Source organism: Chrysemys picta, chromosome 10 (assembly GCF_011386835.1).
Source record: "Chrysemys picta bellii isolate R12L10 chromosome 10, ASM1138683v2, whole genome shotgun sequence".
Classification (NCBI taxonomy): domain Eukaryota; kingdom Metazoa; phylum Chordata; order Testudines; family Emydidae; genus Chrysemys; species Chrysemys picta.
The window spans coordinates 79,946,760-79,973,037 of NC_088800.1; the positions used below are offsets into that span (position 1 = coordinate 79,946,760).

Consider the following 26,278-nt stretch of genomic DNA (forward strand, 5'->3'; position numbering starts at 1 on the left):
AAGCTTGCCACTTATTAACAAAGCATCTATTAATAGTAGTGGGAAGCGACGCTGTGCTGATGACCACCTAGTCCTTTTTAGTTCTTATTTCTCCTTTCTGTTGAGATGGTACTTTATTAAACAGTCAGAACATACAAGTACAGTGCTGCCAGCTATACGGCACCTGAAGGAAACAACCCTCCAAATTCCTCTGTCTAGGTCCAGCATCTGACGTCGTGCACATTCAACACATGGAGAATAGTGACTTGCTCTCAATAGTTACTGTTCCCTGGTGCCCTGGGGCTGCGTGTCCTCTGCACTGCCCTTGGCTGCTGAATTCTTAGTTCTGTATTTTGCCCATGGGTGTGGAGTCTCCTCTGCTACCATTGCTTTTAGCCAGCGGAAATAGTAGCCTCGGAACCCATCAATCTTCTCCAGATAGGTGTTCTTTGACTTATACTGCAAGTGAAAGCCCAACAGTACATGTTATTCTATGGAAGAGTAACTAGGCTGCTCTGATTCTGCAAATTGGAAGAAGACCGAATACTCCTACTAAGCCGCTACAGAAAATATTTGGCAGCTGCACTGTACTCTTAACTGTCACCATTTCAGCCAATGCTTAAACAGGTGGTAGATGAGGAAGATACAATTTTATTGGGGCAGGGAGGAAAGGTAGAGATCTTAAAAATTACTTCACTCTCCTGCTAGGCGTTATATAAACAGACAGTCCTTATCCAAAACAGCTTAGTCTCATCTGTGCTTTTCCACATTACAATGTTCACTTCAGCCATAATCAGTTACATTGGTCCTGGTCCTAATAAATGACTGTGGTACTTACCCTGTCAAACTGAGGTGGATACTGAGCTGCAAACTCCAGCTGGCGTATGACAACTTCGTTTGGGGGGACCTGGTTCTTTCTCATGTCTCGTAGGATTTCTGTGAGGTAAGTATAGTCCAACTGCTTCACAGCTGCATTGATAAGGGTGCTGTAGATGTGGGTGTTGGGAGTAATCCCAGAGTTCTGAAAACACATCAGTGTCCGAATTATTAGTGCCTGCTATCTACTACAGAGCTGATCTCTGCAGACCTTTCTGCCGGAGAGATATGAGCACATCCTAACGGAGGATTTTGACTAATATTATTTGACCTCAGTGCTGGCAAGTCACATCACCACTTAAGAGTGCAAGAGCTGAAGCATAAATACTTTTGCCTACCAACACGCACTTTGGGGGACGTGTGTGTCACAACTCCACTGCAGATAAGGGGGAAGGGCCCATTACCTAGGGAGTGCAGCTGCCTTTCCTGTTATGGTTTTGGTTACCTGTACAGTACTAGTGAAGTTTACAATCCAATCCTCCTTCCCATGACCCATGCATTAAGCTAGACTACTGTACCACAAAGGAGGAGTTGCAGAAGATCTGACTAGAGGGAGTTCCGTTACTTTAGCCTCAGTGAAAGCTCATGTAGAGAAAGGTACAGGATCACTGCCTGTAGGAATCCCCCAGTTACTGCTGTCCCAATAATAAAGTAATAATACTTTCCAGTAGCCAGAGCTGTAGTTTTTGTACCTTCATGTCCAAAAGTAACTGCAGTCCATCTTTCTCTTTGCGGCAGGCTATGGCCAAGTTACAAAACGTCTGTATGTTGGGTGATATTCCCCTCTGCACTAGAGCTGTCAGCATGCCCTGCAAAACACAAATACTTGAGTACTTAGACCATTCTAGATGATTTAAGATGCAGCACTGACTGTTTCCAAAAGAAGTTCCAGCTAGTTCTCTTTAGCCAGAAGGCTGCTATATGAGAATGCAACAGAATCCGCAGAGCTCCAATAAGTACTTTAAGGGTCCCTTATGGGAGAGGGAGAGAATATACGATTCTGTGCCTTCTGCTGTGAGTGGAGAGTTGATCTCAAAGGTTAAAAGGCAGCTAACGTGACACCAGTATGACGATAAAAGTTTGCAGTATAGTCATCATTTGGGGGCTCTTATTCTTACCTTTGCACCTTCTAGGTCTCCCTGTTTACTCTTCTTTCTCAACAAAGTATTAAACAAGGTCACATCTACTTTCACTTTATGTTCATCCAGGACTGTCAATAAAGAGGATTCTGACTGGCTCAAAGGTTCAACCAGCTCAGCCAACAGTGTGAAAGTCTTAATGTTGGGTGCCACATTGTCCTCTTTCATTTTATTCAAAAACCCCTCCATGTTCCCCATCAAAGCCAGCCTATCGGAGGGCGTTGCTACTGTCCCTAAGGAAACCAAGTTCTTATTGGAGATGTTTAAGTCCAACAAATTGGGCAGGTTCCAAGCAGACTCAACAAATTCACCTCGGTTTGTTTGAGGTGGATCTGAAATAGCCTGGTTTCTTCTGAAGTGTCCAATCGTACTGCATTCTACTGTCTTATTAGTGAGACCAGTCAATCCAGTTCCTGGCTCAGTCTGAACCTCACTCACGTCTTTGTCTTCATTGTTGATTAAGTGTTCCTCAGTTCCTCTGGAATCTTCTTGAAATATTTGTTTTTCCATGGTTTCCACATCTAACTGGGTAGCAACTCCACTGTCTGCTCCCTTCCTTTTCTGACTTTTCACCTTTTGACCCCGCCTACCCGATATGAGCTTTACTTGAGCAGGGTTTTCATCTGTGCTTCTTAGCAACAAGTCAGAAGCCACAACTGGGTCACCTATTCCACAATCCCTTGCAGCATGGAGCATCAAATTGTAAATGTAACCATCAGGTTTAATTCCCAATTTAGTCATTTGTCGCCAAACCTGTTTTGAAAGGGAAAAAATGTAGAGATGCTTAGATAGAGTTAATGTATGTGAAAAGTGTACAGCATTAAAGAAGTGGGGTATTTTTAGCTAGAAGTAATCTGTCATATTTAGACCCAATTATTGTAACATTTTAGGTGCCCACCATCAGGCTTTCTAGCTGCACAAATGGGAATGATACACTTCTTCAACAGAAAAGACCTCCACACCCCAGACCGGACACCCATCCAAACTATTATTAGTACAATCCTCTAGTGCACATGGCACTTTATGGGCATCAGATAAGAAACCTGACTGAGGAGCTTACAGTTTAAGCATTTTCCACCTCCATCAGCTCCAAAGGCCCCTCCCGCAGGTTCCAATCCCAAATTACAGATACAACAGTTACATGAATGGCAAAACAGGATAGAACTAGACCTGCAAGGCATATCTGAGGCCACTCTCCTTGTCCTTTATGCAGCCCATGAGAAGGAAGCTGAAGGTCTCTGTGGTGACAGCATGGCCTTTATGCACAATTTCCTAGAGAAGGAAAAGGAAGATGACAGTTACACCAAGGGAGTTTATTCTGCAGCTGATTGCTTAATGGAAAGTATTGCCTTTCTTGCTGCTGAATGGAATCACTTTTTTGAGACACATCTGCAGCAAACTGCATGGGAGGTCTAAGGACTCCAAGTACTTTAAGCAGAATGATGGCTACAGAAAAGAGAAAAAACAACATCTGACAGCTACTTCAATCTCAGCCTGTCTCAGCAGAAGGTGCTATAGGGAATAATGTAGGAAATTTGGGTGGGATATAGGAAGGAACTGCTCAGCTGCTCCACTGTCAGCCTTTCAAGGGGGAGCTGCAGTAGAGGCAAAAGCAACCGCTTTAGATGAATACATGTTTGTAAAAAAGGGACCGTAAACCTGACCTTTACACAACACTTAATACTTGAGAGCAGAATTTCAAAACCTCTAAGTCTGAGCCTGCAAAATCCTGTTTTTGTCTGTTTAAACTGAATACTTAAGATATTGAACTACCCAGTATGACTGCATAACTCAACGCAAGCATAAAAGAGTGATCCTTAAAAAAAAAAAAAAAAAAAAATTTCAATCTATTCCCCCAAGCTTAAAGGCTAATATAATAATACATAATTACAACCTGTCTGCAAGGAAAGCCACATGCTTCCCCCTAAAGTGCTTTGATTAGAGATGGAGATATGTATAGTACAAGAAGATACTCCTCTTTACCTTCAGTACGTCAAAGCATGTCCTGAGATCTGAGCAGATGGCACATACTTTCATTAGAGCGTGATATGTTATCAGATTCAGCTCCACATTTTTGCACTTTAGTTGTTGCCGTAGATTGAGCGCACTCTGCAGACCCGAATCTTTCCATGGCGACTCAGCACAGGCATTGAAGAGGGCTGTGTATGTAGCGTCTGTGGGGATTAAACCCCGCTTTTTCATCTACTCTCAGGGGGAAAAAAGTTAAGGAAATAAATTATATTAAATAAAGAGCCCAGAATTAAGATAAAAAATAGTTCCACCTTGTACAGATACCTTGGCGATAGGCACATTAGGAAAACCTAAAATAAATTAGATACAACTTGTAAGCTTCAAGGCTACAGTAAATTCTTGAGCTCCAGTCTTCTGAGTCCCAAGCAAAGTGGAAACACCCATGGAAAGACATTTTGGAGGAAGCATCTCCAGAATTATCTCTTTCTATGGGACAGAACGCGAATGGGTATACTTTAACTCATGAAAGACCCCCATTGTACTACCTGCCAGTGACCCTGACCCCTTTCTTAGGGAAACAGCTATAATATTTACATCATTGTAAAGTCTGAATGCCTTCTTCACATAGCCGACTCTGCCACAGCCACCAATCAGAACAGTGTAGTTGCTCTCCTCTGGCTGCAGATGCTCTTCCTTCAGCATCTGCACCTCAAACAGCTTCAGAGCCTCTGCCAGCTACAGACAGGAGAGACAAAGATGAGAAGGTAAGAGAAGCAGTTCCTTAAATAACATTTAATAAAGCAGATACATATACAAATATGGAGACACACTATGATGAGACAAGGGATGCATGTTTATATTTCATCTTGGGATGGAAACCACTACCCCTCCATTCCTTATGAAGCCACAGAAATGTAATCATAATTCCTTTGCCCAAAGCGGTGACTAGTGAGAGGCCCTCTCCTTCCCACTCAGAGGTTAAGAGCAATTATCACTCTTTAATGAATTAATGCTCTCCAACACCCCTGTGAATTAGGTAGATAGATATTACTCCTGGGAAACTGAGGCTTATAAGGAGGTAGCCAGACTGTCCCGGGCTTTAATTCTACCTCTGAATTTTTGTCTCCCAGTCCCACAACCAATCTAATAGATCATACTGCCCCTCAATTATCAAATGCTGTTAATTACTCTAGTGATTACATGACTTGAGAAACCAACCTTGTCTTCCTTTATCAGTGCCTTGCATTGCAAAAAGTACCAGTATGGTGTGTTCTTAGGACCACGTCTAGGTTTCCGTTCTGACACTTTTTCCTCCTCTTCCTCTTCTGCTTGAAATCTTAAGTTCTGCAACGCTGATGTTGTTTTGTGAAAATATTTTCTAGATGAAAATTTATTAGATAGTGTTCCAAAGCCTACATCTGCATCACCGTCTTCTGATTCTTCTTCACGTTTCCTGATAGCTTCAGGTGAGCTGGCAGGGTCAATCGGTTTCAAGTCTCGGTTGTGTAACTTACAGAGACCCTGTGATGAGCTGAAAGGCCTCAGCCTCATGCACTGCAGTCTCTGGCCCAGGAATCTGAGCAGACTCGGTATATTTTTGGGACACCCTGAAAAACTCTTTGGAGTTGCCCAAAACATTCGACTGTGACACACCAAGGGATAGTAGCATTTCAGGGAGAACAATCCTCCAGGGAGCTGGCGGGACACCAACTGCGTGAACCTCATGATGCACCTCTTGTGTCGCTCCCCTTCACTACGAGGTTAAACGTCCATCTCCTAAAGTCAACCAGAAAAGAGAGCCGATGAGAGGAGCCCGAATGGGGTCAGCAAGGGGATCCCTCGGAGAGAGCGGGAGACACACCAGGGACAGGCACTAGCAAGGCAGGGGCTGAAAGGCTTTTCCCCTGAGGGTGGAGAAAGTCCAGGACCTTGCACATGCTGTCAGGGCTAGTCCCAGCCCCTGGCTGCTCCCTGACCCACGGGGGGGGGGAGGGGTGTCCATGCTCTGATCTCCCCCGCCCTCCAGCCCCAGCCTGCTGGGGCTAGGCCCCACGAGGCGCCCCTGCCCCCGGGGGGGCTCTACCGGGAACCGGGGGGGGGCTGCTGCTGGTGGTGGGGAGAAGGGTTTCCGGGGGGGGGGGGAGTATGGCCCTTCCCACCCCTCAGCCCCAGAGCGCGCGCGGCACAACCCCCTTCAACTCACCCGCAGCCCTCGCCTCAGCTCGCGCTCAGGGGCGGGGTCATGGCAGGCTCCCCTCCCCATTGGCGGAGGCGGCCCCGCGCGGTGCATGCTGGGAGCTGGGGGGTCAGAGGTGGCGGCGGGTGAGGGTTGAGATCCCAGCATCCCGCGGGCGGGCGGTCCGGAGCGGCTGAGCCGGTGGCCCCGCCGGCCCCCAACTCCGCGAGTCCCCGGCCCAGGCCCCCTCCCCGCCGCCATCATGCAGGAGCTCATCGCCAGCGTGGACCACATCAAGTTCGACCTGGAGATCGCGGTGGAGCAGCAGCTGGGGGCGCAGCCCCTGCCCTTCCCCGGCATGGACAGTGCGTGAGGGGCCGGGAAGTCCGCTCCCCATCGCCCCCCCCGGGGGGACACCCCCTCTCCTGCGGAGATCCCCCCATGGTCCCGGGGGGGACACCTCTCCTCCTGGGGAGACCTCCCCCCTCACAGCCCCCGGGGGGAGCCCTCCTCCCCTGCGGAGACCCCCCCCATGGTCCCGGGGGGGACACCCCTCTCCTGCGGAGACCTGCCCTCTTACAGCCCCCGGAGGGAGCCCCCCTCCCCTGCGGAGACACCCCCCCCATGGTCCCGGGGGACACCCCCCTCTCCTGCGGAGACCCCATCCAAGGTCCCAGGGGGGACACCCCTCCTCCTGGGGAGACCTCCCCCCTCACAGCCCCCGCGGGGAGTCCCCCTCCCCTGCGGAGACCCCCCATGGTCCCGGGGGGAACACCCCCCCCCTCCTGGGGAGACCTGCCCTCGCGGGTCCCGGGGGGGAACACCCCCCTCTCCTGGGAGACCCCCCCCATGGTCCCGAGGAGGGAACACCCCCCCCATGGGGAAAACCCCCTCCTTCCCCTTCTCACCCCACCCTTGTGTGAGAGACTCCTCCATATCTTTCTTCCTAGGGGAAAGCTCCCCTCAAGGCCATGAGGAGATGCTTCCTTCATCCCTTTAACCTCCCCCGCCCCCCCCAACCCCAGCATTGGGCAGATGGCCCCACAGGTTCTCATTCATGGCCTAATGGAATGTGTTTTGTATTTTGGTGTCTGATCTGCATGATTATTGCTTGAAAACAGACTTTATCTCATTAATTAAGGGACACTAGGGACCAGATTACTGTGAGGTAGGTCAGCATCAGTATGCCCACCCTATTGATGGGGAAAACGATTGGACAGAGAGGTGAAGTGACTTGTCCCTGGTCACACCAGGTCTGTGGGTGAGCCTCAAAACCTTGTGTTCTGATGATTGACGCCAGTAGTGGGAGGATAGGCATCGGTTAACAATATGTGCTGGCTAGCCTAGTGTCCTTGTGTTTGACTCTGCTTGCACACCGCAGATGCTCTAAGTCGGGATCATCAAGCATAACAAGGGGCAGTGTGCTGTTGACCACACTGTACTTGTTCGGTGGATAAATACTGCATGAGATTTCAGTCTCCAGGACTGGACAGGTTCTTTCACCAATGTGAAACTAACTTAAAAGTAACAAAAAATACTCTGAAGAGCCAAATGGCTGAGACCAGCACAAGAAAGTTCATATATTCCATTAACATGTAATTTGCCAGGGGGATTTTTAATACTGCTCAACTGCTTTTGATGCCCAGAACTAGCTCATCTCTAGATGGAAGGAAACACTTTTAACATGGTTGCAGAGTTTCAGAAACCTTCACTGTGAATTTTTTTTCTCCACAGAATCGGGTGCTGCTGTCTGTGAATTTTTTTTAAGAGCTGCCTGTGGAAAAGGCAAGTGACATCCCTAATACTATATTCTAACAGAAACAAAAATAGGAGAAATAGGGGTGTTGGCAGTTCATTAATTATATTATCTTAATTTATAATACCCTAGTTATATTGCAGGGGTTGGGGAGAGAGACAGTGAGATGGAGATCAAGAGGGACTATGTTTCACGCACTAGAGCTCTCCAAAGCAAAGATGCATTGGTGGGATCCCTATAAGGTGGATGATGCGTGAACTAAGAAATTCAGGAGGGTGAGGCTTGAATTGATTACATACAAACCCTTTTGAGGGGTTTGGGCAATGGTAGTGGTAGGAACTGAGTACTAGGGTACGTCTTCACTACCCGCCGGATCGGTGGGTAGCAATCGATCTATCGGGGATCGATTTATCGTGTCTCATCTAGACGCGATAAATCGATCCCCAAACGTGCTCCCGGTCGACTCCGGAACTCCACCAGGGCGAGAGGCGGAAGCAGAGTCGACGGGGGAGCCACGGCCATCGATCCCACGCAGTGAGGATGGGAAGTAAGTCGATCTAAGATACGTCGACTTCAGCTACGCTATTCTCGTAGATAAAGTTGCGTATCTTAGATTGATTCTCTTCCCCCCCCCCCGTGTAGACCAGCCCATAGACTGCCATGCAGAGGATCTGTCTGTTGAACTCCTAACCATCTATGTGGATAAACAGAAGACCTCCCTTTTCTAGGGCTGTCAGTTCAGGACCTTTCACCAGCGCTAAATGGTAAATTCATATGCAAATGTAAAGACTTCTGAAACTCCTCTTCCAGGATTCAAACAAAGGACCACCATTGCCCTGTAGGCTTGCACAAAGCTTCTTGCACTAAAAGTTCCAAATGTTCATTCTTACTTCTCCCCTCTCCACCCATAGGAGGCATGTGTCCTTTCCGACACATCAGTGGAGAAAAGACAGTTGTGTGCAAACACTGGCTCCGAGGGCTGTGCAAGAAGGGAGACCAGTGTGAGTTCCTTCATGAGTATGACATGACCAAGATGCCTGAGTGTTATTTCTACTCCAAATTTGGTAAGGGGTGTTGTAGTTTCTCATTGACTTCACTTGCTAGTGTGGGAATATGACTGGCAAAGAGGACCCTGGTATATACCTGTCATCTCTGCTTCATCTGCTCTCTCTACCCTTCTATGTCTGCTACTGATGCTTGTTAGATTGTAATTTATGAGCTCTGATCAGATCTGTTTAGTTCCACATTGTATTTTACCCCCTTAACTCTTCGCACATTTAAAGTTTTGTCTTTCATAGCTTGTCCCTAACTTGAACTCTTTGACCCATGACTTTAATGGGTTTTGTACCTGTTATGCTGATTTGGATCAGAGTTGATTTGGATGAATAGGTGGTCTCTACATGAATTAATTTTTCAGCAGATGATGGGTGACAGGAGGCTCAAGGATCCAAAAATTGAATGCCTCAGTCTTTCAGCTCTGGAGACCTGGGCTAAATTAAATTAACATATTGAGGTAACTTGTTAGAAAATTATAGTCCTGTAGGTTTCCTTGGATCAAGGTTAGCATGTAATTTATAGTTTCGCCACAATTTTGCTGCATTAAATGTTTAGTTTTGCTGTAATTGCTTCCCTTTCCAGTATACTTTATTTTTAAATGCGCATCTAAATAACCCAATCTAGCAAAATCTTACTCACCTGCAGTGAGTATTTGTTGATGTTGGTAAAGGGCAGGCAAATATATTTTGTGCCTGGATTTAGAAATATTCATGACAGTTTTGCTGGGACTAGATGACCTAGGTATTGTTTTGGGAGGGGATTTTACCTCACGCATGCTCTGTTTCCTAAAGTGTGTGTTTGGCTTTGGTACAGGAGAGTGCAGTAACAAAGAATGTCCGTTCTTGCACATTGACCCGGAGTCTAAGATCAAAGATTGCCCCTGGTATGACAGAGGCTTCTGTAAACACGGTATGTATGGTGCATAGGTGCTGCTTTTGTGACTATAAAAATGAGGCTAATGTAATCCACCTCCCATATGTGCCACTGGTAGGTGCTGGGGTATGTGTGTAATATATGTGATCTATGAAGTTTTATGTTGTAGGTCCCCTCTGCAGACACAGACACACTCGAAGAGTCATTTGTGTGAATTACCTGGTGGGATTCTGTCCGGAGGGGCCCGCTTGTAAATTCATGCAGTGAGTATGTTCTAGGGTCTTTTCTGTCATCTGTAGTTTCCTCTCTGATCAGTTACCCATCAGGTCTATCTTACCTATATTGCACCCATCAGTGTAGAACATTTGCAGCACTGATGCAATAACTGTACTGTACCACACATCTGAAGTTTTGTTCATATTTGAGTTTACCTCTTAAAAGTGAAAAGAATTTGTAGTCAGGATGATCAAAAGAGATTGGGCAAATCACACCAATGTTCCCCAAGAAGACATTGAAAATGTCAGTCAGTGCTTACATGGTCAATACAACTTGTACAAAGCAATTTAATTAATTACAGTTGATCTGATCCTCTTAACTCTAGACACATTATTCCAACAGTTACGCTTTCAGCTACGCAACTGTTTTATTTCATAGTATATATTTTTTTAATCCTTGCATATGAGTAGTTCATTCAGTGGCCAAAATTGGTATGGACATTTCCTATATTGCATTGCATTTTCCAAATATCAGATTAAAGTGGCTGTTTCGATATTTACACACACAACTCTGGGACATCAAACAAAGGTTGTGAGGACAACTGCAGATTCGATGAGTATATATCCCAGAATACAGAAATACTCTTTACTGTCTCAGTACCTCCCCAACCACTTTAGTTTATAAAGGCTAAGCAGCAGAACACAGGAGAGAAGGTCCACTTGTTGTGAAGCACAGTTTAAATAACTAAAGGTTTGCTTTGCTCTCTGGACCGTTATTTGTCTCTTAAGGAATTAGTTCAGTGCTGTGCTGATAGTATATGCCAGTTTCTGGTTTGAGTTTCAATTCTCTATATGTGTCTTTTCTCTTTGTGTGTTTATAAACCAGTCCTCGATTTGAACTGCCTATGGGAACCACAGAGCAACCACCACTGCCTCAGCCGACACAACCACAGCAAAAGGTACACGACTTCCCTGCCTCTCCCAGAGACAACACATTCGAAGCACAGCTCATTTAGATAAACCAAGTTGACTCTCTTTTTAAAGAGGGCATGTGGTTAGAACAGGAACGAGCCATCAGGACTCTTATCCTACTCATCGTGTCTTGGGAAAACATCTGTAAAATGGGGATAATCCTTTCCTAGTTCAGAGCCCTATTGAAACTTGACCAAAAGTTTTTAAAGAACTTTGAGATCATTGGAGGAAATCCACCATAAAAATGCAAAGTATTATCCTTTTCCTCTCCTCTCTTACTCCTGGCATTGATCACAGTTGCTGCCTCCTTCATTCTGGGGTTGTTTTTTTTTTTCTTCTAACTGAACCCCTGATTTCCCTCTTCCACAGTCACCATTCTGCTGCTGCCACCTTCCTTCAGCTGAGAGGGCAAATGCATGGCCAGTAGTGACAGTTCTGTTCCGTGGACTGTCTGGAAGGTGGGCACTGTGTAAGCATTAAGCAGTGCACCTGAGCTCTGCTACACTGACAAGCACAAGTCCTAAGATCACTCGTATATTGCAGTGTAAGCCCTTGGTCACAGAGCACTACCATGTTACATAGTATATCATATACATCTGTGTTTTCTTTATTCCAAGCAACCATCTGTCAGATTTAAAAAAATAAATCTGCTTGACACCTGTCATGGAGCTCTAATGGACATATCTGGCAAGCTAGCCCAGCTCTGTAGATCTGTTTTGTGAGGGAAGTCTTGGTTGCTAGGTCAAGCCCTGTATGCCCTATTGTTTCTGAACTTTCATCTCTGGTGCTTGGGCTGGCAGATAAATTTTCCTATGAATTTATTTAGAAGGTTATCATTCAATGTGTGGGATGTTCTCTTCCCTCCCAGCAAAATAACAATCCGCCATTACAAAGGTCATCATCCTTGATCCAGTTAACGAGTCAGAACTCTTCTCCCAACCAGCAGAGGACCCCACAAGTCATCGGAGTTATGCAGTCTCAAAGCAACAATGTGGGGAACAGAGGTCCCCGGCCGCTGGAGCAGGTCACCTGTTACAAGGTAACTCTCAGAGGGTGTTGGCATTTGAAAAATGCAAGGTAAAAGTCACCTAAACTGACTAATGCATCCTTTGTGCTGCTAGTCACCTGTCACATTGCTTTTCAACTTGGTGCAGATTGCAGTAAAGGGAACAGGTGGCTGAGTTGCTGGGGCAGCAGGGCCTGTGAAGAAGCATTGACATTGTAAAGAAAAGTATTGAAATGTATGCACTGGTTATTAGACATGTATTTTGGATAGTGGGTGCAGCTTGGGATCAGGAAGTTAGTATTGCGCTATGGAGCCTGTGGGTTACCAGTTACCTAGTCTGTGGGTTGGCAATGACTGTCAGATGGCTCCTCAGTGGCCTGTATGAAATGGTTCAATGCACTTGATCCACTTGCTAATCACAGAAAACCCCACTAGTGGCAGTTAAAAGGACATTGTCAACCCGAAATTGAGCCAATTTCAAAAACCGTCTTAGAAGTAGTTTCAGCTGCTACCCCTGCCCCTGAATGTTCCTCCTTGCATTTTCCTATTTTTAAAAAGGCTTCTCCCCTGTTACTGTGTGAAAAACTCACCCAAACAGGGGAAAGTGACTATACACAGTCAAATCCAGAAAGGCTGAAGATGGTTCTGCCACAGCACGCGTAGTTCCTGCCAAACCGAGGAACAAGACATCATACCCAAATTTCTCAGTTTGTGGTGCAGGCAGCTCCTCAATTAAACTGAAACCTCAATTTCCATTAACATTTTGCAGAAACATCCCCACATGCTACTGTAGATAGCAAAGGATCTTCTTAGCCACTCTCTTCAGTAAGTCGGACCAAGATGAGCACTAGCATTAATAATGAACCTAAACGTTTCTTTATTCAAAACTAAGTCTCTTAATAATCTAAACATACAACTAAGACTGTTTTTTGGACTCATTCCACCATTATCTTCTATAACTAGACATTTATTCTGGCTACATGATTATAAACATCCAAATCCGTTTAACTGAGAACCTCTAAGGCTCCAATTTAATGCAAGATTTGGGTTTCAGTGAAGGCAAAGGGCCTAAACCTACCCACTAAAGTTATCCTTGTGAGTCTTGCCCTTAACTTCCTTTGTAGCAGAAACTCTAATTGGGGCTAGTTGTATGTCATGGGGGGGCGGGGGGGAGAAATGGGCAGGGGAGAAGTCATATGCTTCCAATGCTCTTCTATGACTAATCTATGCAACGCTGTTGCCTTTGTCAAAGGTAAAGCAGGAAAGCAGCACAAAAGAGGATATAGGGGCAGCAGCAGTTCTCTTCCCCCTCCCTTCCTCCCCGTTCTCTCTCTCACCACAGAGCTTCCCCACCAGGCACTGAGATCGTATGTTTAACGGGTTCTAACATTTTAGTCAGTTTTTTATTGGAAAATAAAAGATATTTTGATTTCAATTAGTTACCCCATGACTCTTGTCATGCATTTGTTTGGTTTTATTATCAATGCGTTACTTTCCATTTTTCTGCAGCTGAAGCTTTGAAAAGTCACTACCCTACCCAAGGCTAAGCAGTTTCTCTGCATAGTCATCAATAAAAGAGTGCTATCAGGCTGGGATTTAAGGAAGTAATTCAAATAAATTGCACATCTGGAGAAAGTAGGAGGGTCAGACTACGATATGTCATGGCTTCACAGCTTAGAAGGCTGTTTCAGAGCATAGGAAGCATCTTTTGTTCAGATTGAGTTTTACCCTTTTAGTCCAGGGTGGCTGACAAGGAGACTCTCATCTGAACGTTTATGTTCATCATACACATTGGTCAGAGCAGAGTCCTTGAGACTTCAGGTGCTGAAATATAGCAGGTAAAAAGCCCCTTTCTCTACAGCGGAGTAATGCAGTTAAATCTCCTCAGGGCTTTGAGTATCTCTATTGCAGCCCTTTCCCATTGGTAGTGCCAAGAACCCCAGTGTTCAGATGGAACCTGGGTCTTCAGGTTATAGTGGCAGGCAAGTTCTGGTCCTAACAGTCAAGTGGCCCCAAAAGGGTCTGTGGCAAGGATCTCATTTATGGTATAGCACAGAATGCATTAACTTGCTGAATATTGTCTCTCGTGTACAAATGGCATTGCTTCCAAACTAGAACTACTTGCCAGTTGGTTTGTTAAAGGCAGTGTTGGGAAAAGCCACAATAACTCCTCCCTTTTTTCCTTCCTAGTGTGGTGAAAAAGGACATTACGCCAACAGATGCACCAAAGGACATCTGGCCTTTCTAAGCGGACAGTGAGACAGCATAGAGGGAGGAGAGTGCAAGGAGGTTCTTTACACTGGGGAAAAGTTTCCGCCTAGCACTATTTCTTGAACTATTGATCAGGTGTTTTGGTTTTTTTTTAAACGCCATTAGTGAAAGAACTGTGGCCAGAGGCTGGCTGCTGATAAACATTTTTGTAACTGTCCAATTTTTTATGTTTTAACCTTTTAAAATAGATCTTGGCCTCTGCCTTCTTTCACTGAGCCTAGCTGGGAGGTAGATCTAAAGGCAAATAGATGTGCAAATCCCCACCAACGCAACATTCAGCGTAATACACATCTTGCTCCAGTGTGTTTCTGTAAAGGATAGCCTTTGGGAACCTCCAACCTTTCAGCAATCCTTGTTCAAGGAGGAAGACAGACTGGAAGAACTAGTACTTGAAATGCCTCCCACTTCAGTGAGGGAGCTTGTCATGCAGCTCTTGAAAGGAGGCCCCATGTTCCCTTATTCAATCGGAGGTTTCTTAACCTGATGGCTCACATAACATGTGGTGTACCAAGATGTAAAGTATTTGTCCAACTGCAATAAAAGTTTGTATGCTTTGGCCGGAAGCATTTTCCCCTTTGCTGTTCTGCGGGGTGAGAAGTTGGTCCTTGTATGTGAAAACCACTTGTAGGGGAATGAACGTACATTTATGGTTTTAGCTGAAATCACAAAAGCATTGGCTGTAGAAGAGGCGCAGGTCTGTTCTCACCATGGCAACCCTGAACTCAGACCTGAAGTAGCTTTGAAGGTGTAACACTATATGGATACCAACAGATGAAGTTAGTTGGCATTCCCACAAGCAGTCAATTGCACAAGTATCTTCACAGGCTCTCGAAACAAATAAATGGAACTATATATTCTTGAGATTGCTTTTAAATTGGACTCTGAGTGTTAGAGTATCCTCATAGGAGCATGTTTTTCCAAGCCAAAACACCTTAATTTTGTAAGACTTTGGTCCTTTGAAATAATGACAAAGAGAATTTAAAAAAAAAAAACCCATCTGTTGCATCTGGAATATGTGAGCCTTTTCTAGTCTCGAGCATCTATCTACATTTGCTTATCTGCCGTTGTTTTTTCCTTCCTATTTTAAAGTTTTCTGTGAAACTTAGGTTGTGATTTTTCAGGAAAAGGGTAATGTATGCCTAGGAAGCGATAGGACCCTGGGTTGGTTTAAATGATTACACAGGACTGTTGATTTTAAAAAAATTGTAGAAGAAGCTGTACTTACTGATACTCCTTTTAGTAAGTACACAGTGGGATATTTAGGCTTAAAAGTTAAAATTAAATCCACAGGTGTAAGTTGGCTGACTAGCATTGCTCATTCTGCATTTTTCAGAACACGCATCAAGACTTCTGTCCCTGAAGTCTATAAACAAGTGCCAAACCTGTGTTTGTGCTTCCAGCACAGGGCTGTTAAAGACTGTGCATCTCTAAGCAACTACCCCCATCTACACTTAGTGAACTAAAGCTTATCTGCTTGAGAGTATGGTCAGCTGGTGGAAGTTTTTTCAAGCCAGACAGTAATTTCATCTTTATAATACTGCTGAACACAGAAGTGCTCCCTGCCATCCTCCAGCAAGACCTTTATTCTAACCAGGTTCTTAATAGGCAGGGGCCTCTGTACCCCATTAACAGCTGTTATCAAACACTCTTATCACTGTTAGCTTTAGACAAACAGCCTCTTGTAATTCATCCATAAAGAACTGGCCCCTGCATCCTTCTGAACAGTAGCATCATTACTTACTGATGTGTTTTGTTAATGTAGGTGGTCCCGAGTATATCGAAGCTGTGCTTCTTTAAGTGACAACCATGTACTCTCCCCCTTGCTTATTTAGACTTTCACCATCATGGTTGGAAGTGTCAGCTGACAAACATGGCTTTGCTGCTGTAGAAGTTTCATTTCATCCCTCTCCACTTTATTTAAAAAAATAAAACCCAATAGCTTTAGCATAGTTGCTTGTCCCTGGCATTTAGAATAATCTGTCACATTCCATTTTAAATATAGGCTACTCATTTGCTTTCATTCTGCCTTTACCATCACTTGGGCAAGGGTTGTTCTACACACAAATCTATGGACACCTTTTAGGACCAGTGGCAGGAGCTGCTTGGCAACATACTATTGAAGACAACCACTATCCGAGATCTTACTTAGTAAAACAGTACAGATTAAAAGTGGTGGAAGTGGCCGCTAGCAGAGAAATTTTGTTTTGTATGAGGCAACTATTATTATAGATTCATAGATTCTAGGACTAGAAGGGACCTCAAGAGGTCAGCGAGTCCAATCCCCTGCCCGCATGGCAGGACCAAATACGGTCTAGACCATCCCTGATAGACATTTATCTAACCTACTCTTAAATATCTCCAGAGATGGAGATTCCACAACCTCCCTAGGCAATTTATTCCAGTGTTTAACCACCCTGACAGTTAGGAACTTTTTCCTAAATGTCCAACCTAAAATATACAACTTGGAATGGATTTGAGGCACATTGTGCCATAAGCAGATTCTTTTGAAAATAAGTGGCTAAACAAAGTTTAAAAAGCACAGTAATAGGAGAAAATGTTTTTCTGGTACAGGACTAGTAGTACAAAAAAAATAGTGTACAAGTACCTCGATAACACACCCGTTTTGCAATAATGCAACTTTTAAGTTTCATATTCAGAGGGGTAGCCGTGTTAGTCTGAATCTGTAAAAAGCAACAGAGGGTCCTGTGGCACCTTTGAGACTAACAGAAGTACTGGGAGCATAAGCTTTCGTGGGTAAGAACCTCACTTCTTCAGATGCAAGTAATGGAAATCTCCAGAGGCAGGTATATATCAGTGTGGAGATAACGAGGTTAGTTCAATCAGGGAGGGTGAGGTGCTCTGCTAGCAGTTTAGGTGTGAACACCAAGGGAGGAGAAACTGTTTCTGTAGTTGGATAGCCATTCACAGTCTTTGTTTAATCCTGATCTGATGGTGTCAAATTTGCAAATGAACTGGAGCTGGCCCATCCGACCTGAGGCTGTGGTTGGTGGACAGAAAGCCAGAGAACCCGCGACACGCCGGGCAGCTGGCTGATGAGTTTGTAAAGAGCCGGTCAGGGGGTGGCAGGGAGGAGCCCCAAAGGAACAGGCCCGCCGTGATGCAGAGAGAGAGTCACCCTGGGACCTCCCAAAGAGGGAATATGGGGAATCCCCTCCCACGGGGAATGCCCAGCGTCAGGGACAACCGACCGGCTCGAGGGGACCCACAGGACATGAGCTGCTATTACTGCGGCCGAAGAGGCCACGTTCGGGCCCAGTGCCCCAAGCTCAAGGACAGACTGAGCAGACCGAACCCGCATAGGGTTAACTTGGTAGAGGCCCAGACGGACGAGGGGCAGGCTTCTCACGCAAGAGGGGCTGGCAGCTTATCAACTGCTCAAGAGAGAGAAGGGCCCCAGGCCAGCTCCTCTAGGGGGCTGGATGCCCCAGACTCAGGGTTTTTGGTTTATACGGTGGGCGCGGGGCTGTCCCTCCGGAGAGAGTACCTTGTTCCCCTGGAGGTGGATGGGAGGAAGGTCAATGGATACTGGGATACGGGCGCAGAGGTGACGCTGGCCCAGCCCGAGGTGGTGGCCCCAGATCAGGTGGTGCCCAACTCCTACCTGACCCTGACGGGGGTGGGCGGAACACCAGTCAAAGTCTGAGCTCCAGTTCATTTGCAAATTTGACACCATCAGATCAGGATTAAACAAAGACTGTGAATGGCTATCCAACTACAGAAACAGTTTCTCCTCCCTTGGTGTTCACACCTAAACTGCTAGCAGAGCACCTCACCCTCCCTGATTGAACTAACCTCGTTATCTCCACACTGATATATACCTGCCTCTGGAGATTTCCATTACTTGCATCTGAAGAAGTGAGGTTCTTACCCACGAAAGCTTATGCTCCCAGTACTTCTGTTAGTCTCAAAGGTGCCACAGGACCCTCTGTTAAGTTTCATATTGTTAACTATCAATAGTCCACGCAGAGTTAAGGCTCCACATTTCAACAACATGCTAAGTTTCCTAAAGAAAGCTACTTTAACAGGCATAACCAAGATGTTCCCTCATTTGATCAACTCCAACTAACTTGATGTGCAGAAGGGCTTAAATATCCAGAGTAAGCCACATGCAACATTTGTTACTTTGATCAATTTTCCAAAAAATTATCAGAACATTGACAATAAGATAAAGGGAGAAAAACATGGAGGAATGGAATTCTAATGACTATACATGCATATTCTTTTGACAGTAAGGGAAAACCCTTTTACAGATAAGTTACAAAGAGAGAAGGCAAATAAACAATTTTGTACAAGAAAATTATTATGAGTTTTAGATATCTGTGGCTACTATGAAGTGTCTGTTGGCATCTTAAACAATTGAATTCTCCTTTGCAACAGTAAGAATCCTGTTAAAACAAGTTCTGACCAGTAATGTCTGCACCAATTTGGTTGAAGTGAAGGGATCATTAAAGTAGAGGTACCCTATACAGTGGTAATACTTCTCAGTAAAATAGTTAAAGATTAATCAGTCTTATCCTTAGTCATTTGCACTGCACATTAGACCAATTTATTATTAAATGGCGAAAGGCTTTCTAACCATCTTCATTGTACCTACCATATAGAGGGGAAAAAAGGCAAGAAGACGCACACAATTTTCAGCACCAGAAAGTGAAAGTCTCACAATAATAAGAATATTAGCTACATAAACCAACCAACCTTAAATGTACATATTTTATTGGTCATAGAATCTGCCTGGAATTATAACAGTACAGAATTCAGTGTGACTGGCTTATATGCCTTCATCGGGAAAAGTTGTTCCAGCAGCTGAATCCAGGTCCAGGGCTGCAACTTGCATTGCTGCAGTAAGTTAATGTTTCAATGATACTTCCTCCAACGCTCATGCTCTGCATCATTTAAATTAAAACAAGTCAGTTTGCTGAAGTCATAAAGACCATTTTTAGTACTTAGGTATTTAAAGTACAGTCTAAGATTGCACTACACAGTAGGCAGTTCTTGACTACTGTTGGACAATAAAAGCAGCGAGATAATCTTTGTTCACCACTAGCACAAGTACTATTTTGTAAATTATTTAATTCCTAAATATTACCAAACGGCTAATTCATCTTCACAACTTCCGACAGGCAAGTATTATACCCATTTTCTACATAGGTTAAAATTATTAAGTGACGGTCACAAAACTGCAGAGGCAGGGTTAGAATTTAGCTCCCTACTCCTAGTCCCATGCTCAATCTGTTAGTATGTGTCTTGTCAGCATTTCTCCGATATATAAATAAGAAAGTTAAGCACTCTCTCTCACTTTGCTTCCTCTTCCAGGAACAGTTTTTGAAATCACCCCCCCACCCCCATAGTTCTACAGACTACACTAGTGTGCCCAACCATACAAAGTAAGGTTTTACTTACTCAAATGGTGATAGTTCCAAATGTAGCTGACAACAACATAACCAAAAAGCACCATAGAGATACCACCGATGCCGCCTTTCTTCACACTGATGTACTTATTTAAGTATCTGACATAACCTAAATAGGGGAGAGAGTTATTTTCTTAGGTTCAGTGTCAATTATACCCTGTATACAGTTATACTTACAACTCAAAAGTCATTTTGTACAGCTACTTACTGTACCCCTTTCAACAGAAATTCAGATGAGAAAAAACACTAGAAAATCTCTAGAAAATAGCATCTATGATCTCCAAACATACTAATGCAGTGGTTCTCAACCTATTTATCATTGTGGGCCGCATCCAATATTACCTGTATGGCTCTGAGGATGTCACATGGGCCATAGCTGTGCACTGACTGGGCTACAGGTTGAGAACCACTGTACTAATGAAACAAGTCTACCAGAAGACAACTCATGTTAAGAAAAATAGGATAGTATTAGCTTTAGACTCATGTATGGAACGGAATAAGAGTGACTCAGTATCTTGTTTCAAGCCAGATACTACTGAGACTTTCATGAGAGCAAAGTTGTTTCTCCAGTTATTCAATTTTTAAAAGAACTATATGCTCTGTCTACCGAACTACGACTAGTCAAGAATACTTGAGCTCATTGGAAGCTTCATGTGTTTAAAGATATCTGAAGATGCATATGGCACCTACATAAACCATGAAGTTACAACAGAAGTACAGTATTTAGAAATTGCTTAGTCCTTAGGGTTTTTGCAAAATTGTTACTGAATTTTATTAGACTTTGTATTATGTTAATCTCTACCAAAAACCTTGTTTCTTTCCAAACCATTGCCACCTAAAATTATACATTTTATTTGCCTCTTGTGATATGAAAAAAAGTACTGATTGTTTATTTTAAGCACATCAATTCAGGTCCCACACACTCATTTTAAGGAATAAGCAGGCCATTTTACTGACGTAAAACTTCTAAAAGATTTATTTATCTATATGTAAACTGAAAGCATATTAAACCTCTGAACAGGCTGACAAAGCAACCCTAATGAATTCAAACACATTCATAAGAACAGAACAATATACTATAAAAGGCAACATTTCTGTGCCTGTTTTAGGAACATAAGAATTGCCATATTGAATTACATCAGTGGGCCATCTAGTCTGGTATTCTGTCATCAATGGCCAGTACCAGCTGCTTCAGAAGCAGCACCAGGCAATTATGGGATAACCCGTCCCCAAGGAAAACTTTCTGCCTAGCCCCTGCAATAATTAGAGGTTGGCTTATGCGCCAAAGTTTCTTCCTCACAGGAAGGATGGTGACAGTATATTTAAATATGTGCATAGTGCTGGTCAGCCTCAGTAGGGGAGATGCTTCCACTTCCTTAATGAGGGGCAGCATTCCCCACCGAGGATAGGTCTACGCTTGCGGTGGCATGCAGGGTACAGAAGCTGCACACCCAGCTAGCACCGGTATAAACAACAACATAGACAATGAGGCACAGCGTTGGCAAGTAGGGTCGAGTACCCTACATGCCTGAACTCTAGGGTATATGCCCTACGTGGCGCTCTACAAGTCCAAGCAGTGCCGCTGCCACAGTGAAACTCCAGCAGCAGGCAAAGGCAGGAGCTGCCAGAGCCTTTCCTCACTGCCTCCCCCTCGCTAGAACTCTTCGTTGCCATGCGTATCTACACACTGCAGCGAGTGTGGATGCAGGCTGTTTTTCACCGTGATGGGTAGACAAGGTCGAAGTTTGAGAGGAGTGGGGGATGGGTGGGGCAGATTTAAATTTTATTAGAGAATATTTAAAAAGTAAACAATACAGAAAATTTGAAGCGTCAGTTATTGGTCATTGGGGGCAACATACAGAGTATAGGGGTATGTTGGTGTTTTGGGGTTGGGCAGCACACATAGTATATACAGACTGCAATGTCCCCAATGAGGGGTGGGTAACCGGTGGGCGGGATCAGGAAACAGTCGATAAGCGGTGAGGGTCTATCACCCATACGGGAAGTAGAGACAGTCATGGGTATAAGTAAGCGGGCTGGGTAATGGGGATGGGGTGACCCTCACGTGGTGGGATTCAGCTAGGTTTGGTGGGTTCAGGGCTCAGGGGATAGAGTCCAGCAGGGGGTGTGTGTGGGTGCACTACCACTTAGTTCTCCCCAGTGAAGCCAGACATGGCCATTTAGGCCCAGATCCTGCAGTCGGCTCTGAGCAGGATCTGAGAACGTGTGCAAGGTTAGGATATGTGGACAGGATCTAGAGGGCAGGGCAGCTCCACATCTGTCCTCGCCGTCACTAGCACTTGGCCTTACCCTTTACCAAGGCTACCCCTGCCGGCTCATGGGGCAGACTCACCTCTTCGCACAGCCCCAGTCAGCCCGGAGGGGGTGAAATCCCGCATTGCAATCCAGCTGGGCAGCTGGCCCAGCTTCACGTCCAGGAGCCTGGTGTCTTTGAGAGGAACTGAGACACAGAGAAAGCCCGTCACTGCCCGTTTGTCGGGGAATAGCTGCAGCACAGGGACACGGACAGCTCCCCCCACCCCCCGGGGGGGACAGGCACGGAGAGAATCACATTGGAGGGGAGCGTATCCGAGAGGTGAGCAAGGCTCTCCGGGGGGATGGGCAGTGAAGCGGGGGCAGGGATCCTGGGGGTGTGGGGATGGGCATAGAGGGCGCGGGGGCAGGGGAGGGCCAGGCACTGGAGGGAGGGAATCCTGGGGGCATGGGGTGGGCAGGACCGCGCCCGGGGCGTCCCTTTTGGGGGGAAGGGGTCACGCTGCGGAGGCCGGGCTAGGGCCAGAGGCGCCCCGCAGGCCCTGGACCAGGGGCTGGGCGGGAACCAGTCTCCGGTCACCTTGGAGCCCCCGGGGCCGCACTCACCGAGCCGGTCCGCCATCTTGCAACTGCGCGGGGTGTCGGTGCGCAAGAGAGGAAGACGGGCAGAACGTGGCGCTGAGACTCACGGGAGGAAGGGCTCAGAAGCCGGAAGTGAGGCAGCCGTTGCCGGCGTGGGCGGGGCGCCATGATAGGGAGGGCGGGGTTGGCTGGCTCCGAGCCACGTGCGAGCAGGCCCTCCCCCGCGTGTCACGTGCAAGGCGACACCCCCTCGTGTGAACAGACCACCCACGTGTCACGTTCAAGGCGACACCCCCTCGTGTGAACAGACCACCCGCGTGTCATGTGCAAGAGACACCCCTGTGAACAGACCCGGGCGTGTCACCTCACTTCCCGGGGCTCTGCACCCCACACACGGGGCCACTCTGTGCTCTCTGGCGCGGCCTTTATTTGATGCCTGACACTCAGCAGGACTTTTCCCCAAATGTTACCCCGCCCGGTGTTGTGTCTCTGTGGGAACGGCTCCATTTTGCATTCAGGGTTGGCGTCCCCATCCCGGGACTCAATGCCTTGTATCAAACTGACATCACTTTTCATGAAAATATCATGACCTAGGGATGCAAGATGAGGGAATCATGTGAAAACGTAGTGACTTGTGGTGACATATGATAACATCTTTGACCCGGGACCAAGCGGTATCACGCTGCACCGGAATGTCTGCACAGTGCATCTGTACATCATCGTGCAGAGAGGCAGCATGAGGACTTCAGTGCTGAACTGATGCAATGCAATGATTTTTGTATGCAAATAAGATCAAGTCACACGCAATATCGCCTAGCATCTCAAGGCAAAGACATAGAAACATAGGAATTGCCAGGCTGGATCAGACCCAAGGTCCATTCTGGTCCAATGTCCTGCTGCTGATAGCGGCCAATACCAGATGCTTCAGTGGAAGATGTAAGAACCCTGCACTAGGCAAATGTGGGAAACTCTATCCCCCAAATTAAGGGCTTGTCTACACTTACCGGGGGATCGATGAGCGATGCATCTGCTAAATCGACCACAGATCACTCTCCTGTCGACCACTGTACTCCACCGGATCGAGAAGAGTAGGGTGAGTCGACGGGAGAGCGTCTCCCGTTGACATCCCATAGTGTTGGCCCCCGCGGTAAGTAGATCTAAGCTACGTCGATTTGAGTTACGCTAGTCACGTAACTCAAATTGCATAGCTTAGATCGAATTTTCCCTGTGGTATAGACAAGGCCCAAGTCTCATCATCATGGAACCTAACAGAAAATAGCTTAATACATGAGATTTAATATCCCTTCCAAAACTTATCAAATATGATACAGTAGAACCTCAATTTTATGAACACCAATTTTATGAATAAATATGAAAAAATTTTCCTGTGGGAGAAAAACAGTAATCACAAAATAAAAGTGATGCTGATGAAGACCAAGTAAACATCCCTTAACATTCCAGTGCCCTTAGTGCATTAGAAATCACTTTGGAGTGTTTTGAAGGACAAGAAGAAAACAATGCAGCGCACCGTACTGCAACTTATGCACCGTGCACCGTATCTTCTGTAATTTTGAGATGTTCTATTTTATTCATGTTTTGATCCTCCGTTAGTTTGTAAAATAAGGGGTCTATTATACCTCTGGATAGTCTTGTTATCCATGTAAAGGTCCAGACCCTTTTATAATCCTGTTAAGTTTTTGGCTTCAATTACTTCCTGTGGCAATGAATTCTGTATCATGTCAGAACATCTTTGTTCATGAAAACATCACGTAGCAATGCACCATCATCACTTCATGTCTGGCCATCATCAAGGCACATGAGTGTTCCCAAGGAACAATGCAGTGTGAGGACACTGAATCCGAATGACATTATGTCATGTGAAAACATCACATGGGTTAGACCAGTGGTTCTCAATCTATTTACCATTGTGGGCTGCATATGCAGCTCTCTATGTGTTATGTGGGCTGCATCCACACAATATATATACTACCTGTGTGGCCCTGAGGATGTCACATGGGCCAGAGCTGTGTGCTGATTGGGCTGCAAGTGGCCCACGGGTTGAGAACCATTGTCCTGTCATGGGAGAATGTTACATGATGTCCAAAGGGCAGCGCCACATGATGAAGTTACATGAGATTGTCGCCACATTATATCAGAACTTTGCAGTGTAATAATGTTTCACAACCCTCCCAAAAGTTATTTGGTGTTAGCTAATGTCTTGCAAGTGACATTTCCAGGATGTGGGATCAGTGCAACAAAAAGAGGACGATCCTCGCACTGTCAGCTCAGATGATATCAGGAGTCTAAGGGCTGGAGAGGGAAAAACCCAGAGCTCTTTCTCTTTTACCATTTCAGAGATACTAGAGAGTTGGAGGGGTTGATCTTTTTTTCTAGCTATGTTCCTCCAGTGTTTCTTAATGTTTCTGAAGCTGAGGACCCACTACTTCCTTCCTCACCCAAAACAGTGTGCATCTAAAATATGTTAATTTTATTCTGGAACAAGCCTGTCACTGCAGAACCTCCAAACTATTTCTGGGCCCTTTCTGGGGTCATGGATTTTGGTTTGTAATTAGCATCTGCCTCTATCCTCCTACTCCTGTTTCTGTTCCCCACACGTCTGTGCTCTCGCCACATCCCCCGTCTGTCTCAGGATTGTATCTTACAGTGTGGTCTCCAATGCTGTGTATGCTCTGCTGTTAAATTACTTATAGGATGAAGGGGGTGAGTTAGGCCCCTAGCTTTTCCTATACTAGTGATTATGTGTCAAGTGAAAAATGAATCACGTGGTCCCATCTTAGTCCCGTTTGGGCTTTTTTTTTACATGTCAAAACCATCCCACCCTTCAGCACCACAGGCGAAAGCGGCCAAGGACTAGTACAGCAGTTAGTTGTAACTAAGAACTGCTATGCCATTGTATAGGCAGAAGCGTGTAAGGATAGTTAGCATATTACCTGCAGGAACTGTGCCTTGCTGTGATGAGTGCTATTTCCTCATTTCCATAAATATTAACAGAGCATCCAGATTTGTTTCATGTTTAATTTTCTTTGCCCATGAGTCACTATTGGGGTCCCTGGGCATGTGTGGGCTGGGCAGCAAGGAGATCTCTTTATGCAGAAGGGAGGGAGGGATTCTGAAAAACTAGATATGATTAAATGAATGATCATTTTAACAAGTAGAAAACCCCAGCAGGTGTCAGCCTTGCTTAGCAGAACTGTTCATCTAGAAATAATCTCTACATTAGCCCGACCTCTAGAGGTTTTAAAACGACATAATTCAAACTCATGAACTAAGCGTTGGGTTTTCTATGAAAGCAAAATGATACGGCAGGAAACAGAGACTAGCCGTCCACCGGTGCCTCTGGAGCGCCAGAGAAGTCCCAAGTTTTGCTCCCACTTATTCTGATAATACTATTCTACAGTTTAATAGACTTTATCCTCAGGGGTTCTACATGTTCGGCTCATATTTTGCCTTAATCAGTTTCTTAACTTAGAAGCATGCTCTCTCCCTTAAATAAGAAAACGGATGGAATAGATTAATGCCAGTTATTTTCTTTTACTTATTAGTAGGAATCAGTATTAGTAAAATGTAATGTGCTCATTCAGTTAAAGGAATTATTCCTCCCCAATTCTCTGTTAAATGAGTTAAAAATCCTTCGATTAAATTAAGTTTTATTTTATTATTGCACTTACCGGTAATGTTTTTT

At 45.3% G+C, this 26,278-nt stretch overlaps 3 protein-coding genes across 6 annotated transcripts; 1 reads left to right on the plus strand and 2 right to left on the minus strand.

Annotated features, from left to right (window-relative positions):
* Window positions 1–74: 74 nt before the first annotated feature.
* On the minus strand, window positions 75–6,296 carry PTCD1 (pentatricopeptide repeat domain 1). The gene is made up of 9 exons (XM_065560154.1): window positions 6,169–6,296; window positions 5,184–5,741; window positions 4,560–4,700; window positions 3,978–4,196; window positions 3,165–3,266; window positions 1,974–2,747; window positions 1,548–1,664; window positions 818–1,000; window positions 75–438 (listed from the first exon to the last, which is right to left on the minus strand). Exons 2-9 carry the CDS (start codon window positions 5,688–5,690, stop codon window positions 259–261), a joined length of 2,223 nt encoding a protein of 740 aa, XP_065416226.1. The 5' UTR covers window positions 5,691–5,741; window positions 6,169–6,296; the 3' UTR covers window positions 75–258.
* Window positions 6,252–14,846, plus strand: CPSF4 (cleavage and polyadenylation specific factor 4). 4 transcript variants are annotated; one of them, XR_010591208.1, is made up of 10 exons: window positions 6,259–6,506; window positions 7,876–7,926; window positions 8,809–8,961; window positions 9,767–9,862; window positions 9,996–10,089; window positions 10,928–11,000; window positions 11,383–11,471; window positions 11,882–12,052; window positions 14,210–14,365; window positions 14,479–14,846. XR_010591208.1 is itself a non-coding variant. In XM_065560155.1 (8 exons), exons 1-8 carry the CDS (start codon window positions 6,404–6,406, stop codon window positions 14,276–14,278), a joined length of 810 nt encoding a protein of 269 aa, XP_065416227.1. In that variant the 5' UTR covers window positions 6,252–6,403; the 3' UTR covers window positions 14,279–14,846. The 4 variants fall into 4 exon arrangements, 1 of the variants encoding a protein (XP_065416227.1); XR_010591207.1 differs by having other exon boundaries at window positions 14,210–14,846; XR_010591206.1 differs by lacking the exon at window positions 11,383–11,471.
* Window positions 14,847–19,007: 4,161 nt separating this feature from the next.
* ATP5MF (ATP synthase membrane subunit f) lies at window positions 19,008–22,747 on the minus strand. The gene is made up of 4 exons (XM_005289057.5): window positions 22,600–22,747; window positions 22,073–22,180; window positions 19,712–19,828; window positions 19,008–19,194 (listed from the first exon to the last, which is right to left on the minus strand). The coding sequence occupies exons 1-4, from the start codon at window positions 22,613–22,615 to the stop codon at window positions 19,166–19,168; spliced, it is 270 nt and encodes an 89-aa protein (XP_005289114.1). The 5' UTR covers window positions 22,616–22,747; the 3' UTR covers window positions 19,008–19,165.
* Between the last annotated feature and the right edge of the window lie 3,531 nt (window positions 22,748–26,278).

What these genes read in the sequence shown, in the direction of transcription:
- PTCD1 (XM_065560154.1), bottom strand. Translation starts at nt 5,690, where the DNA reads ATGAGGTTCACGCAGTTGGTGTCCCGCCAGCTCCCTGGAGGATTGTTC. An exon ending in CATTCAGACTTTACAATGAT is followed by an intron (nt 4,197 to 4,559) that starts GTAAATATTATA and finishes CCCTGAGAGTAG; the next exon opens with ATGAAAAAGCGGGGTTTAAT. An exon ending in ATCCACCTCAGTTTGACAGG is followed by an intron (nt 439 to 817) that starts GTAAGTACCACA and finishes TTTCACTTGCAG; the next exon opens with TATAAGTCAAAGAACACCTA.
- CPSF4 (XM_065560155.1), top strand. Translation starts at nt 6,404, where the DNA reads ATGCAGGAGCTCATCGCCAGCGTGGACCACATCAAGTTCGACCTGGAG. An exon ending in TTATTTCTACTCCAAATTTG is followed by an intron (nt 8,962 to 9,766) that starts GTAAGGGGTGTT and finishes GCTTTGGTACAG; the next exon opens with GAGAGTGCAGTAACAAAGAA. An exon ending in CGACACAACCACAGCAAAAG is followed by an intron (nt 11,001 to 11,881) that starts GTACACGACTTC and finishes CTTCCCTCCCAG; the next exon opens with CAAAATAACAATCCGCCATT.
- ATP5MF (XM_005289057.5), bottom strand. An exon ending in GACTGGGGCTGTGCGAAGAG is followed by an intron (nt 19,829 to 22,072) that starts GTGAGTCTGCCC and finishes TCCCCTATTTAG; the next exon opens with GTTATGTCAGATACTTAAAT. An exon ending in TTGGAACTATCACCATTTGA is followed by an intron (nt 19,195 to 19,711) that starts GTAAGTAAAACC and finishes TAAATGATGCAG; the next exon opens with AGCATGAGCGTTGGAGGAAG.